Below are 14,103 nucleotides of genomic sequence, written 5' to 3' on the forward strand. Positions count from 1 at the left end.
CAACACTAGCCATAGTCTTAGCAGGGTCTGTCTGGAGTGAAATAGAAGAGTAATACTTTCTGAGTTAGGGTCAGCAATGGAAGAATGTAAACAGCTGTAGAAAGGAGACGAGAAAAAAGGTTAACCTTTTGAGTTATAAATCAGAAAAGCCACAGACTCAGCAGTGACTATCTACAAGGACCTGGGTTGAGGGAGGGACTCCAGGAACGTATTTAAGTACATTATCGAATTTAGGGTATTATTATTTCTTCCATTTCCTTCGAATGTTTTCAAATGACCAGCTTTCCAGGAGGGTTGTTTACTGGTCAGGTGATTAACAAGTCTAGTTAGATTAGTTCCTAAGAAAGGGGGGGAGGGGCACATTGGTATGCAATATTCTAATCTCCGGGACAGATCAGAATGCAGTCAGATGTGGAAATTAGATTCCATTCTTTTGACCAAAAGCAAGTTAGACACCCCTACCTTCTCATATGGTAAATGGATGTGAGTGAGTCCATTCTTAATGACCCCGAAGCCTGGTGATGCGTGTCTAGCTGCCTAACACTGGCAGAAGCTCCTACGAACTGACAGCTTGTGAGCCAGAGAAATAATCTCTGGAACAAGGAAAGCGAGATTTGAAAGCGAGATCCAAGATCAGGTACTTTACTCACAGCTGTTCCTCCTGCACCTAGAGCCCTTTACCATGGTCCTGGTATAGAGTCCTGGTATAGAGCTGTGTGTGTCAGGAAGTCCCAACATTTTGGTTTCAGGATCTCCGTATGTTCTCACAGATTATTTAGGACCTCAAACATATTTTATGCAGGGTACATCTCTCGCTCTTTCTCTGGTTAAAAAGTAAAACAGCATGCTGGCAAGATGGCTCAGCAGTTGGGAGCATGTGTTGAGTTCAGTTCTCAGCACCTATGTCTTGTGACTCACAGCTGTTAAGTTTCCAACCCTGGACAATTGGCTGAGGGGCCTCTTTAACAGACCAAAGTGGACCGACCAGCCTCCAGATTCTTCTGCATCTCTTAGTCCCAGGGTGTGGCTGGAGTACCCCACCCTCTATCCTGAATTCTCAAGCCCAGGGATTCCACTGTCCTCCTCTCCCTCAACCCCTTTAGGCTCTTCCCTAAGTGATCCAGGCATTTTGGTTCCCTGCCCCTTTTTGTACCTCTGGCCTCCTGGCTGCTACACCGGGTTTCTCTCTTCTCTCCCTTCTCCTCCCCGTCTCCCCACATGGCCCAACTCAGTCACATCCATTCTAGACTCTCCTGGATGTCTCCGCCTCTAGCTGTGCTCTCCCTTTTATCCACAATATTTTTTTCCTCACCATACCTAGGAGCAGTCATGTCCTTTTCTTTCCCCTTTATTTCTTCTTTCAATAGTCACCTATAACCCAAGCTCTAGGGGATCCATGCAAGGTCTTTGAATATACTTTGAATAAACTTGACCTTGCCTCTCCTGTAAACCCTTCCTGCTCAGTGAGTCTCCTGAGAGACCTTGAAGAACAGACGTTGTCATGCAGTTTTTTCCGCCTCTGTCAAAATGCTTACCGAGACACTGCTACATGCACTGAGCAGCCTTACCTTCCTCCACATCCAAACCATCTTTATTATATTTTCTTTGTGTTTTACCTGCGTGGATGCATGTGTACCACAGGAACAAAGTGCCCACAGAAGTCATCAGATCCCTTGGGAATGGTATTACAGTTGGCTATGAGCCACCACGTAGATGCTTGGCCTTGATCCCCTCCCCCACATACACATAGAAAATTCCAAAATTAAATGTAATTTTTTTGTTATTTTGTGGTACCCCACCCACCCCAGGAGCTGAGGACTGAACTCAGGGCCTTGCATTTGCTTGATACATTGTAGCCAATGACTAAAGAACCAGCATGTGGGAGGTTAGAGTGAGGATGGAGGTTTGCCATGAGTTTGAGGCTAGCATGGGTTACATGAGACCCCTCCTCAACCAAAGAAACATAGATGAGGCTGGGCAACAGTGGCACATGTCAGCCTGATCTACTGAGTGAGTTCCAGGATAGCCAGGGCTACACAGAGAAACTGTGTTTCAAAACACCAACCCAAACAACACAAACAGAAAGAAAGAAAGATGAACAAGCTTGTATTTTTCCACAGTGTCACAATTGATTATAATAAATTCAGTAAGTGAATTCAGTTTCTGTGATGGGAATTTGGCAGGTAATATTGCTTTCTTTTTTTTTTTTTTTTTTTTTTTGAGCTGGGGATCGAACCCCGGGCCTTGTGCTTCCTAAGCAAGTGCTCTACCCCTGAGCTAAATCCCCAACCCCGCTGCTTTCTTATCTAATTGAAGCAAACCCATATCCTTTTATTCCAATGTTAATTACTAATAACAATTCAAATATGACATATCACACAGTGTGTGTGTGTGTGTGTGTGTGTGTGCGTGTGTGTGTGTGAGACAGAATAGATGCAAACATGAAGGAGGTTAAAGTGGCATTCTATGATGCTTTGGAAGTGGACTTATAGAAATGTAAATGTTTGGTGGGGGGGGGGGGATAGAGAGAGATGGTCCAGGTTAAGAGCTTCTTAGTTTGATTCTCAGCACTCACACTATGACTCACAAGCATCTGTAACTCCAGTTTCAGGGGATCTGACACCTCTTCTTGCCGCCACCTGCACCAGGGACACACCTGGTACACAGACATACATGCAAGCAAAATATTCAGACACAGAAAAGAAAAAACCTTAAATAAATCTTATTGATTATTAATATGGTAGGTGTCTTAGATAAGGTTTTACTGCTGTGAACAGATACCATGACCAAGGCAACTCTTATAAGGACAACATTTAATTGGGTCTGGCTTACAGGCTTAGAGGTTCAGTCCATTATCATCAAGATAGGAGCATGGCAGCATGCAGGCAGGCATGGTGCAGGAGGAGCTGAGAGTTCTACATCTTCATCTGAAGGCTGCTGTCAGAATACTGATTTGCAGGCAGCTAGGATGAGGGTCTTAAAGTATATACACACAGTGACACACTTACTCCAACAGGGCCACACCTTCTAATAGTGCCACTCCCTGGACTGAGCATATATAAACCATCACAGTAGGGAACCAAACAGTGTACAGGAGGAAGCTGGTGCTGTAGAGTCAAAAACTGAGCAGAAGACTGAGAAATGAGTCCAGCTACAGAGGCAAAAAAGATGGGATGAGGATTAGGGAAAGGAATGGACAGATGAAGGAACAGAGGTTCAGAGAGATTCGAGGAGGATGGGCAAATTATAGTAAAATAGGCTACACCCACATAGCTGAGCTGAAGTCCCAGGGACAGTCTGGAGTTCTCTGTCAGTCACTGGTGCACATGTGAGGGTCAAATGACAGACTGGTATAGCACCAACGGCATTACAGTGCTGGGTGTCCACATCTTTCTGGGGCTCTGATAAGGGAGATGTACCCCTTTATTAGTTGTGTGTGTCCCATAGTTCTTAGGCCTGATTTCCCCGATAGAATTCTAATACACGCACAGGCCCCTACTAAATTTATAGAAGATGGCAGTCCCCAACACTTGTAATACCAACACTCGGGCAGAGGTAGGATGATTTATGATAGTAAACAGACAATTTAAACTATCATATCACTCAATTTTCTCATTAATATAAAAACAAAAACAAAACAAATGAAAGAAAACCTAAAAGAACTGATAAGGCAAGAAAGATTTATTTGAGTTTTGATTTAAGAAGTTCTATCCCATTCTGGCAGGAAAGGCATGGCAGAGTTCATGGCAGTTGGACCATGCGTCTGGACTCACATCTCCATGCATCAGGAGCTGAGTGTGGAAATGCTGGCTCTCATCTGGCTTCCTCCTCTTCCTCCCATGTCTTCAATCTGGGCCCCCAAGTTGTTCAGTGCAGCTCTCCCCTCCTCAGGTTAATCTTCTCTGGAAACAACTTGACAGACATTTTTTGGGAGATTCTGTATCCAGTCAAGCTGACAATGAAGATTCACCACCACAGCTACATAGCGAGTTCCAGCCCAGCCTGGGTACAGTGTGAGACCCTGCCAAAATAAAGATGGGGGAAGGGTAGAGGGTAGCTGAGTAGTTAACAACATGCGTTGATCTTGCCAAGGACCAAGTTTCCACTCCTCCCGGTGGACATGGTGGCTCACAACTTCCTGTAACTTCAGTTCCAGAGAATCCAATGTCTTTTTCTGGTCTCCCCGAGATGGTACACACACAGTGTTTGCACATAAACATTCATACACAAACTTAAATAAACAAGCAAAGCTTTATCAAAATAACTGGCTGGAGAGGTGGCTTAGTCGTTGGAAGCACTGGATGCCATTGTAGATGACCTGGGTTCAGATCCTAGCACCTACACTGTGGCTCATGATCATCTCCAGCTCCAGTTCTAGGGGACCCAACAAGTTTTCTGACTTCTGAAGGCCCCTTCATGCAGGCAGTACACATACATACGTTCACACGTGCCCATAAATAATAATAAAAAAATTTAAAGTCTTTCTCAAGACAGGGAGTGAATAATATTGGGACTTCCTGCTCAACCATCTAGGTCTGGGAAGGAGCCCAAATCATTTAGAACAAGATTTGTGGTCATCGACACCAGTTATCTGAGTGTCACCCACAGTGAACAACAACCTCAAATGGGAATGTCTAATTTTCTTTTAGAAAGCAATAAAGGACTCCCATCATCAGTCGTAAGTTGTCATGTTGACAGATACATTTTTTTTCTCTCCTATGGGGTTTAGCTTCAGACAGAAGACTTAGGGAGTAAATTATGTAATGGAAGCCTTTGACTATTTGCTATCTGAAAAACCCCTAGACTGATTTCTAGGTAAAGGGACTGAATTCTAGGTAAAGAATTCAAATGCTGGTCATTTATTAAGCATACAGGAAATTTATATGTGATATGGAGGGTTGAAGGTAATTTTGTTATTTCATTATGGAACCAGGTTTGAGTATTCACAGCTGGGTGGAGAACGTACAAGTCTATCAACTCCAGGTGCCACACGGGATGCACTTCCTGCCACTGGACACCGGTGCTGGATACAGGTGTGGGTCACTGTGGCCCGGGCAGTTTCCCTGTAGCTCCTGGAAACTGGTTGTAGCAATGTACCCTTGCTGAGCACATTCTCTGCAGTTTCAGCCTTCCCTTATCACTGTATGCTGAAGTAAAGTCCAGCACGTGGTCATCCAACAAGGATTCATGCTGTGCTCAGCTGCAGGAATGCTTTTGGGAAGGTGGTGGAGAGACATGGTCTCTGCTTCCTTTCTAGACTCTCAGAGGGGTATCCCCCTGAAGTACAGAGTTCAAGAGGTGAAACAAATGACCAAGGGATGGAAACAGAATGGGAAAAGTCAACTCTCAGAATACACTGAGTAACCACATCCTTTTTCGTCTGTGGGAAGAAAAAGATGGGGAGAGAGGCAGGATGGGGGATCCTAGCAGAATTCCCGGGGTTCAGCACTTCAGGAATGGTTTTTGGAATTATCATCGGAAGACCTAGAGCAGAATCAGGAAATAAGAGAAGGGAGATCCTTTCTTCTCGTATTCCAAGTTCCAGCTTGGAGACCTGTCCCATCTGGATGTCATGTTCAGTCACGTCCATGTGAGGTATTTGTCACTTCTTTCCAAATGTGCTTTAGAAGGAGTTAGAACACGACATCCTAGATTGGATAAGCACACATATATGTGTGTATCTTATACTAAAAGTAAGACAAAGGCCCTCAGATATAACCCGTTCCCTACCTCTCTGCTTCCTCATCGCTATGGCAACCACAGCTCCGGTGAAGGCAACTCCAAGGAAAACCAGGCCAGCAGTGATTCCCATGATGGGGATGGTGTGCTTAGAAGGTTCTGGGAAAGAAAGGGAAAGAAAGAGAAGATGTGAGCCCTCAGCTCTTACCCATGACCTTCTCAGGGTCTCCAGAAGAGCTTCCACTTTTCCTAACGATCATCTCTGCGTCCACACCACTCCTTACCCCATTTCAGAACGAGAGGCTCAGTTAGTCCCTCATGCTCCACACAGCATGTGTATCTATGCTCCTCCCCAGAAGGCACCACCACAGCTGCCCACTTCTGGAAGGTTCCATCACCCCCAGGTCTCGTCTCCACAAGCTCCATTTCCTGGGTCAGGTCCTCTCCATCCCGCTGCCAGGTCAGGGTGATGTCAGCAGGGTAGAAGCCCAGGGCCCAGCACCTCAGGGTGACATCACCTTCAGGGCTGGGGTGATGGGTCACATGTGCTTTCGGAGGATCTGAGGAAAAGAGTTGGACAATTCGGGAATCTTGGATTCTTCCCTGAACTGTGGCAATGTTTATAGGCCATCCTGGAAATAGAATGAGTGGTTGAGGAATTTAAGCACCATACAGTATTCTAGAATCAGTCATCCGGAATAATCTGCTCCTTGGAAAGCTCTAGAAATAGGATGACTCAGACAAGATGAACTTCGGGACTCCCAATGGAGAAAGGAGAAAGGTTCTGACTGGGTGAGGGCTGAGAGACTTAGCATTACTGGAGTCAAGACTCCAAAGAGGTTGGGTGTGAGCAGAGAACATGGCCTGAGAAAGGCCGTGGCTCACAAAAGGGCTGCAGACTGAAGGGAGCAGCTGTTACAGGATCGTCTCTCCTTCTTTCCTGAGACAGAGTCTCAACTCAACTGAGAGAAAGTCAGGAGAGTATCTGTCTAGTATTAGATCAGGAAACCCAGAACACTCTTCCCTCTCCAGATGCAAAGAAGAGAAGCAGTTTTCTAGCCCAGCCCACTTTCCTCCCTTCTAGGGAGACTGTGAGCACCAACCCAAAGATAGATGGAGGAGATTCCTCGCGGCCGGCCCGCGTACCTGCTCCTAGCAGAGTCTCCTTCCCTATCTCCAGGTATGTGCGGAGCGACTCCACACACTCGCCCTTCAGGTAGGTTCGCCTTTGCTCCGCGACACCAGCCTCCTCCCACTTGCGCCGCGTGATCTGCGCTGCTGTGTCACCTGCGGTCCAGGAGTGCAGGTCTTTGTTTAGAGCGAGGTAGTCGCGGCCGTCGTATGCGTGCTGCTCGTGCCCACGGAGGAAGAGTCCATCTGGCCCCACGTCACAGCCAGACACACACTGAAAGACATGAGTGCCTGGCCCCGCCCGGGTCGTATTTGGACCAAAAACTGTGCACAAAACCCGGTCCAGGATCCCTGTGAGTCCTGCAACCTCGGGCCAAACCTCGGAGCCGAGGACCCGGGAACTCAGGATCGTCCTTAAAGGATGTGAAGGGGTCACTCACCATCCTCGCTGTGGTTGTAGACACTCATGGCCTCCCGCAAGTTCACTAGAGAATTCTTGGCAATGTCCTTGACCGTCCTAGTCTGCCGCTCCCAATATCCGGGCCCCATATTCTTTACCCACAGAGCGCGCGGCTCCATTCTCTGACTTTCCCCCTGATTGTTGTAGCACAGGAACTGCGTGTCGTCCACAAAGCCGACAAAGATGAAGGAATGCTCCCTCGAACCAGGCTGGGTCACAGCAGTGGCAAAAAACTGCAAGGAATGGATGCCTGGCGGAAGGTAATAAGTCACAAACCCTTCTTCCAGAACTTGTGGAGGTGTTGAGGCCAGGAGGGGGAGCAGGGCTCAGGACTCAGGATACAGATTGGAGAAAGGAGAGGAAGGGTCTGGTGTGGCGATTCAGCGGCACGGTTTCCTGAGTGCTGCCCACCCCACCTCCCCCTCTACCTCCCACCCCTCCATTCCCTCGCCCCGCTCTCCTTCGCAGAGGCAGCTTCCCTCCAGACTTGCACTCACCTGCGCCGACCTGGTTCAATGCCCAAGCTCGGCTGAGCAGCAATGGTAGGAGGACAGAGAAAACGGAGCTTCCCATCCTCGGTGTTATAAGGTCTAGAGGGACTGAGACTTTGTTCCTCTGTGGATTTTACAGCACTGCGGTGTGTGGGGAGAGACCATGATGACTGAAAGGCTTTCTCCAGAATTCAGACCTGCAGAGTGTTCAGGCTGAAGGACCACACAACTGATACCAATGGTAGACTGGAGAAAGGAACTCAATTTAAGGAGGAATCCCTAACCCTCACTTTCTTGTCAGCTCAGATACATCCCTTGAAGAGCAGACTAGAGTCACACCAGAGACCAGGAATTTTACCACCCTCTTCCTCCTGCACCTGGTGCCAGGAGCTGTGTTTCAACATTTTGTTTACAGGATGTCTGCACACTTTTACAAATGTGATGCCCTCAGAGAGATATGGCTGACTGCATACGCCCACAGTTATCATATTTAAAAAATCAAAAGATGGGCGCTGGGTTGGGATTCCAACAGCCATATTGGGCAATTTTGTTTTGTAGCTGTGTAAATGAAATTCCTCAAACCCAGATAATCTGGAGATCATGAGTATGGACAGAACCACTCCCGTTTCTGGGTCTAACTCCCTCTTCTGGCCCCCTTAGGCTCTTGCAAACAACCAGTGCACACACAGGCAAGCAGGTGTGTGTGAGCGCGCACACACACACACACACACACACACACACACACACACACACACGAAATAAAAATGTCTTGTTTTAGCCTGTTACTCAAGATAAGCAGCAAATAGTGATCCAGGTCTATATTCTCAGCACTTGGGGGCGGGGTGGGGGCGGGGTGAGACAGTCCTGTTACAGAGTTCGAAGCCAGCACAGACTACATAAGACTTTGTCTCTACCAAACAAAATCCAGAAAACAAAAGACATTTAAAAAGTGAAAGTACCCTTTTTTTTTTTTTTTTTTTCTTTCTTTTTTTTTTTTTTTTTTTCTTTTTTTCGGCGCTGGGGACCGAACCCAGGGCCTTGCGCTTGCAAGCCCTGGGTTCGGTCCCCAGCTCGCAAGCGCTCTACCACTGAGCTAAATCCCCAACCCCGAAAATACCCTTTTTATCCTGTAAGTAATCGCTGTTGGAGAACACAACTATTAATAAGCCCAATTGCAATTGGGTTCCTCAGCCTAGAGTCATGCTAGCATGCCAACAGATCAGCCAGCTGTCAGGAGTGGGTACGGCAAACATGGAAAGTGAATTATGAAACTATTACGAGGTCATAGATCCTATGAAAGCATCTAAGTGACTTTGAGGGCCCCACAGAACATGCTTTAAAAATCGCTATTCTGGGGGCTGGAGAGATGGCTCAGCGGTTAAGAGCACTGACTGCTCTTCCAGAGGTCCTGAGTTCAATTCCCAGCCACCACATGGTGGCTCATAACCACCTGCAATGAGGTCTGCTGCCCCCTTTTGGCCTTACAGGCCATATATGCAGACAGAATACTGTATACTGAATAAATAAGTGTCAGCAGACCACAATCTCAACTTGGCACTGTTATACTTCACATCCAACTGTACTTATAACCATCACTACCACCCTCCCTGACAGACGATTCCTGTTGTCTCCATGTAGGGCGCCTTCCTGTGGTGAACAGCGGTACTGCGCATGCGCAGGCTTTGCACCTGGCATCAGTTGGTGGGTAATATGTTAATGAGGGAGCAGCACCATGCTAATGAGGTAATTCATGCTCCGCCAATCCCTGAAGGACAATTAGCATAGCCTCAGCCTGCTGTCTATATAATGCGAGCGCTCTTGTTGCTTGAGGTCCCTCGTCCCTGTTCAAGAGAGCTGTACAGTAAAGGCTTGTTCGCAGAAGAATCCTGTTGCCGCGCGTCGTTCTGTGCGACATCTCCACATCACTTAGTTTAATCTATAGAAGAGGCTTTTGAAGCAACACAAGACTTTCGGGTAACTCAATTGTTTCTTTGTGGCGATGCCTCTTGCAAGGTGGTCTTAGAGGAAAGAGAATAATTGGCTTTCCCACAAGTATCTCCTGCTTCCAATAGTCAAACCTCTCAGGAAGAGCATCAGGGCAGACATGGAACCTAGGAAAGAGGCTGGCAGACTAGGGCTAGAGCTGCAGGCTGTCAGTGCACCGAGGCCTTCGGGCATGGTTGCTGACAGAGGGTCTAATCCGCACAGGAAAAGGTACCATTGGATGCATCTGTGAGGCCGAGAGTTGTCCGCAATATCTTTAGCAACCCCATTTTGTGGTGGTACAGTTGGAAGGTTTCTCAAAAATCGGGTAATCTGGAGATCAATCAAAGGTATGGATGGGGCCCGGAGGGGATAGGAACTCCACAGGAAGACCAACAGAGTCAACTAACCCGGACCCTTTGGGGTTCTTAGAGACTGAACCACCAACAAAGTACATACACAGGCTGGACCTAGGCCTCTGAACAACTGGAGCGGGGGCTATCCCAAAAGCTGTTGAGTGTACATGGGGTATGTTCTACTAGCTGGGCTGCCTTGTCTGGCCTCAGTAGGAGAGGAAACACCTAGCCTTGCAGAGACTTGAACCCCCTCTGGGTTGGGTAGGGATGCTAAGAGGAGAAGGGGATGGGGGAAGGATTGTGGGAGGGGGGTGGCTGGGAGCGGGGCGGTGAGTGGGATGTAAAGTGAATAAGCAAAAAGGAAATTAAAATTAAATTTAAAATAAAAAGGTATGGACAATATTAAGTTCAGTGTTTCAAAGGAAGGTAAGGTCTCTGAGGGAGAATGTATGGGTTTTAGGCCTCCATTGCTGGTGGCAACCAGCTGCTCCTAAAATGTACGTGACTGCTTCTTTGGGGGGACCCATTTGGACAAAAACAAAAAGCATTTTGAGTTGGGCTTTGGGGTGCCCTGAAGTAGCTCTTGTTCTAAGTTAGAGCAGGCATTTTGCAGATAACTGACATTTGGATCTCTAGGCTTCACAGTCTCGTTCATCAAGAGCTTTCTGAACGATTTCTAGAAAGATGCCCTGTTTTTTTCTGTTTAAAAAATCATCAGGGGTTGGGGATTTAGCTCAGTGGTAGAGCGCTTTGCCTAGCAAGCGCAAGGCCCTGGGTTGGGTCCCCAGCTCTGAAAAAAAAAAAAAAAAAAAAAAGAAAAGAAAGAAATCATCAGCTCATTGCATGAGGATGGAGCCTTGGGTAAAGGCTATGGAATCTAAAACATCCCTAAGTATTGAAGAAAATACTGAGGGAAATTCACACTATGCCCAAGGTATTGGACTCCAGGTAAAATTTCTCCCTCTAATCACGAGTGCAGAGAGAAATATCAAGCCAGGGTGTCAAGGAATCTAAAGGAAAGGGGAGCAGAGGCCGGTCCCTGTAAACTAGGACACATCTTTCTGAGGGACTTCAAAGACGCATAGCACTCTGGGTTTTGTTTTCTGCAAACCAAGGTCTTTGATTTCTGAGTCCAATTTCCTTTTTCCTTCACTGACAAGATCGGCTTTACAAGGTGAAGAAGTAAAAACAAAGCCAGCTAAAAGGGAGAATTTATTACACATCCTTTCTTCTGCATCTTTAAGAGGCGATGTTAGGCTCAGAAAGGGGATGGCTTGTTTCACTTCTCATGAAGGGCTGGGTATCCGTCTGTGGTCAGTAGCAGTCCAGCCGCATTAGCCTGTGGGCTACAGCTAGATGAAGCTTCCTGTCACGTGTCATTCTGCTATCATGGTTCTAAATCAAGACAACTTTCCAGAAGGGCAATAAGTAGGAAGTGTGAGGGCATAGAAGTAAAACCACTTCCTTGTGATTCTATATGGTAACATTAAACTTAAATAACAAAATTCTCTCTAAATATACACCGGCGAGAAGTCAGAAAACAAAAGGGCCTGTAACACTAAGAGTGCCCGATACGACTTGGCTGTGACAGACAGACCATTAAAATGGTTTGTTGGGGTTGGGGATTTAGCTCAGTGGTAGAGCGCTTGCCTAGGAAGCACAAGGTCCTGGGTTCGATCCCCAGCTCCAAAAAAAAAAAAAAAAAAAAAGAACCAAAAAAAAAAAAATGGTTTGTTTACTGACTCCAACAACAGCTTGAAGGGAATCAGAAATGTCAGTTGTTCACAATTTCTCTGACCCAAGACTAGAGAAAAAAAAAATCACAATAAAACTCCAGTTCTGAATCTTCTATTTTCAGCTCTAGGCCACCACTAAAGATTAGCATATGTGGTTTTATCTTACTGGAGGTGAAAAGGAACCTTTGGAGGGTCCTGATATTCAAGGAGTATGCCCTTTAAGGGTCCCCCCAAAAGCAGCAATGCTATACTGTCTGTAAGATTCAAAGGCGAGATTTGCTTAACCAATTATTTTTTCATTTTAATTAGACGAATTCACTTAGTGTTATATGTGAGCATTTTGCCTGTGTGTATTTATGTGCACCGTGTATGTGCACAGAGGTCAGAAGGAAGCACATCCTCTGGAATGGTAGTTACAGGTGGTTGTGAACCAAGTGGATGCTTGGAATTGAATCAGGATCCTCTATAAGAGGATTACGTGTTCTTAACCTCTGACCCGCTTCTCCATTTTGTTCATTTAAAAAATTACTTTCCTGCTGGGCAGTGGTGGCAAATGCTTTTAATCCCAACACTCGGGACAGAGGCAGGAGGATCTCTTAGTTTGAGGCCAGCCTAGTCTACAGAGTGAGTTCCAGGACAGCCAGAGCTACATAGTGAGAGCCCTCCCCTCCCCTCCCCTCCCCTCCCCTTCCTCTCCCCCTTCTCCTTCCCCTCAAAAGTCATATTCACTTCTTGTTTTCCTATACATCATTTCCAAAGAATCTTGTGGCTGCTTCATTACGTCTCAAAGAAACCCAAGGCAAGTCTCAGCCCCTGTTGCTCTGCCAGCATTTCTCACCCCACCCCCTACCTAAACCTCTCTCTTCCCTTTCCCCAGCTTCTCTTTTCTGTAAAACTCAGCCATTTTGGCTACATGGATTTGCTATGCCTCCTCCTCTCTTGCCCCTTCTCCCTTTTCTTCCTGTTCTGCTCTCCCCCAACCCCCTCAGCCCACACCCCTCCTCTGCTGGCCCAGTTCAGTCTGTACCTTTCCAGATGTATCCAGTTCAACTCTCCCTCATATCTACAGTAAAAAAACAAAAATCTTCTCTTCAACTATTTCTACCAGCAGCCATGTCCTCATCCGCACTCATGCTTCTACTCGACATTTCGAGATGGAGCAGTTCAGCCAAGTATGCTCCTCTGGACCTTTTGCTTTATACGGTAAAGTGAGCTCCTGACCACAGTGGAAATGGAAAAGAGTTTGTACTCAGGTTCTTCGAGGCCGAAAGTTTGTTTAAGCCTTTCAATAAAACCCCTGAGGTAAACAAACAAACCACGACTCAGACTTCTAACCCAGGTATCACAGTTCACGAAACCTGTAATTCTGAAACTGTAGAGGTCAAGCAAGAAGTCTTGTCACAGGTTCTAGGCCAACCCTGGGCTACACGCCAAGACCCATTTCAAAACAAGGACAACAGAAATAGAAGACACACAGTTGAACCAGACCCAAAGATAGGCCACAAAGTGCTTCAAGTGGTGGAGCTGAGGAGCCCAGATGATGTTGCCACACCAAGGGCCCTGGATGTTGGGCACAGAACTGCGGTAGTTGGAATTTTGCTTGCTGGGATTGGGGTAAACCACAATACCAGTATTTTCCTGCTCTTTTTTTTTTTTTCCTTTTTTTCTTCTGTCCTCTTCCTCTTCCTCCTCTTCTTCCTCCTCTTCCGCCTCCTCCTCCTCCTTCTCTCTCTCTCTCTCTCTCTCTCTCTCTCTCTCTCTCTCTCTCTCTTCTCTCTCTCTCTCTGAATGGAAAGATTGCTTTATACCATTATTAGAGTAACTACTTTGCTGCTGTTGTTGTTGTTTTAAAACAGGGATCACAGTTAGAACTCCTGAGGAGATTTTGGATTTAGATTTCCTAATGTCACATCTGTTACAGCTGTGGAAAGGGGATCCACAGAGATGGCTCAGTGTGAGGACCACTTACTGCTCTTCCAGGGGAGCCAACAACCGTCTGTGCTTTACATTATGAGATAGACTTGAAACCTTGTGAGGATTAAGGGCAGAATAGTATGGATGAAAGTGATAGTTTGTATGTAAAGTTCACATGGGATGGATTTATGATTAATCTTCTTTTTGGAAACAATCTAGAGGCTGGAGAGATGGCTCACTGGTTAAGAGCACCGACTGCTCTTCCTGAGGTCCTGAGTTCAAATCCCAGCAACCACGTGGTGGCTCACAACCATCTGTAATGGGATCTGATGCCCTCTTCTGGTTGTCTGAAG

At 46.5% G+C, this 14,103-nt stretch overlaps 1 protein-coding gene across 2 annotated transcripts; it reads right to left on the bottom strand.

Annotated features, from left to right (window-relative positions):
- Window positions 1-5,580: 5,580 nt before the first annotated feature.
- LOC116887069 (popy Class I histocompatibility antigen, A-1 alpha chain-like) lies at window positions 5,581-7,843 on the bottom strand. Of its 2 annotated transcripts, none has more exons than XM_032888571.1 (6): window positions 7,768-7,843; window positions 7,251-7,520; window positions 6,826-7,101; window positions 5,964-6,239; window positions 5,731-5,838; window positions 5,581-5,621 (listed from the first exon to the last, which is right to left on the bottom strand). In XM_032888571.1, exons 1-6 carry the CDS (start codon window positions 7,841-7,843, stop codon window positions 5,581-5,583), a joined length of 1,047 nt encoding a protein of 348 aa, XP_032744462.1. The 2 variants fall into 2 exon arrangements, with proteins under 2 accessions (XP_032744462.1, XP_032744461.1); XM_032888570.1 differs by having other exon boundaries at window positions 5,581-5,648.
- Between the last annotated feature and the right edge of the window lie 6,260 nt (window positions 7,844-14,103).

Source organism: Rattus rattus, chromosome 18 (assembly GCF_011064425.1).
Source record: "Rattus rattus isolate New Zealand chromosome 18, Rrattus_CSIRO_v1, whole genome shotgun sequence".
NCBI classification, from domain to species: domain Eukaryota; kingdom Metazoa; phylum Chordata; class Mammalia; order Rodentia; family Muridae; genus Rattus; species Rattus rattus.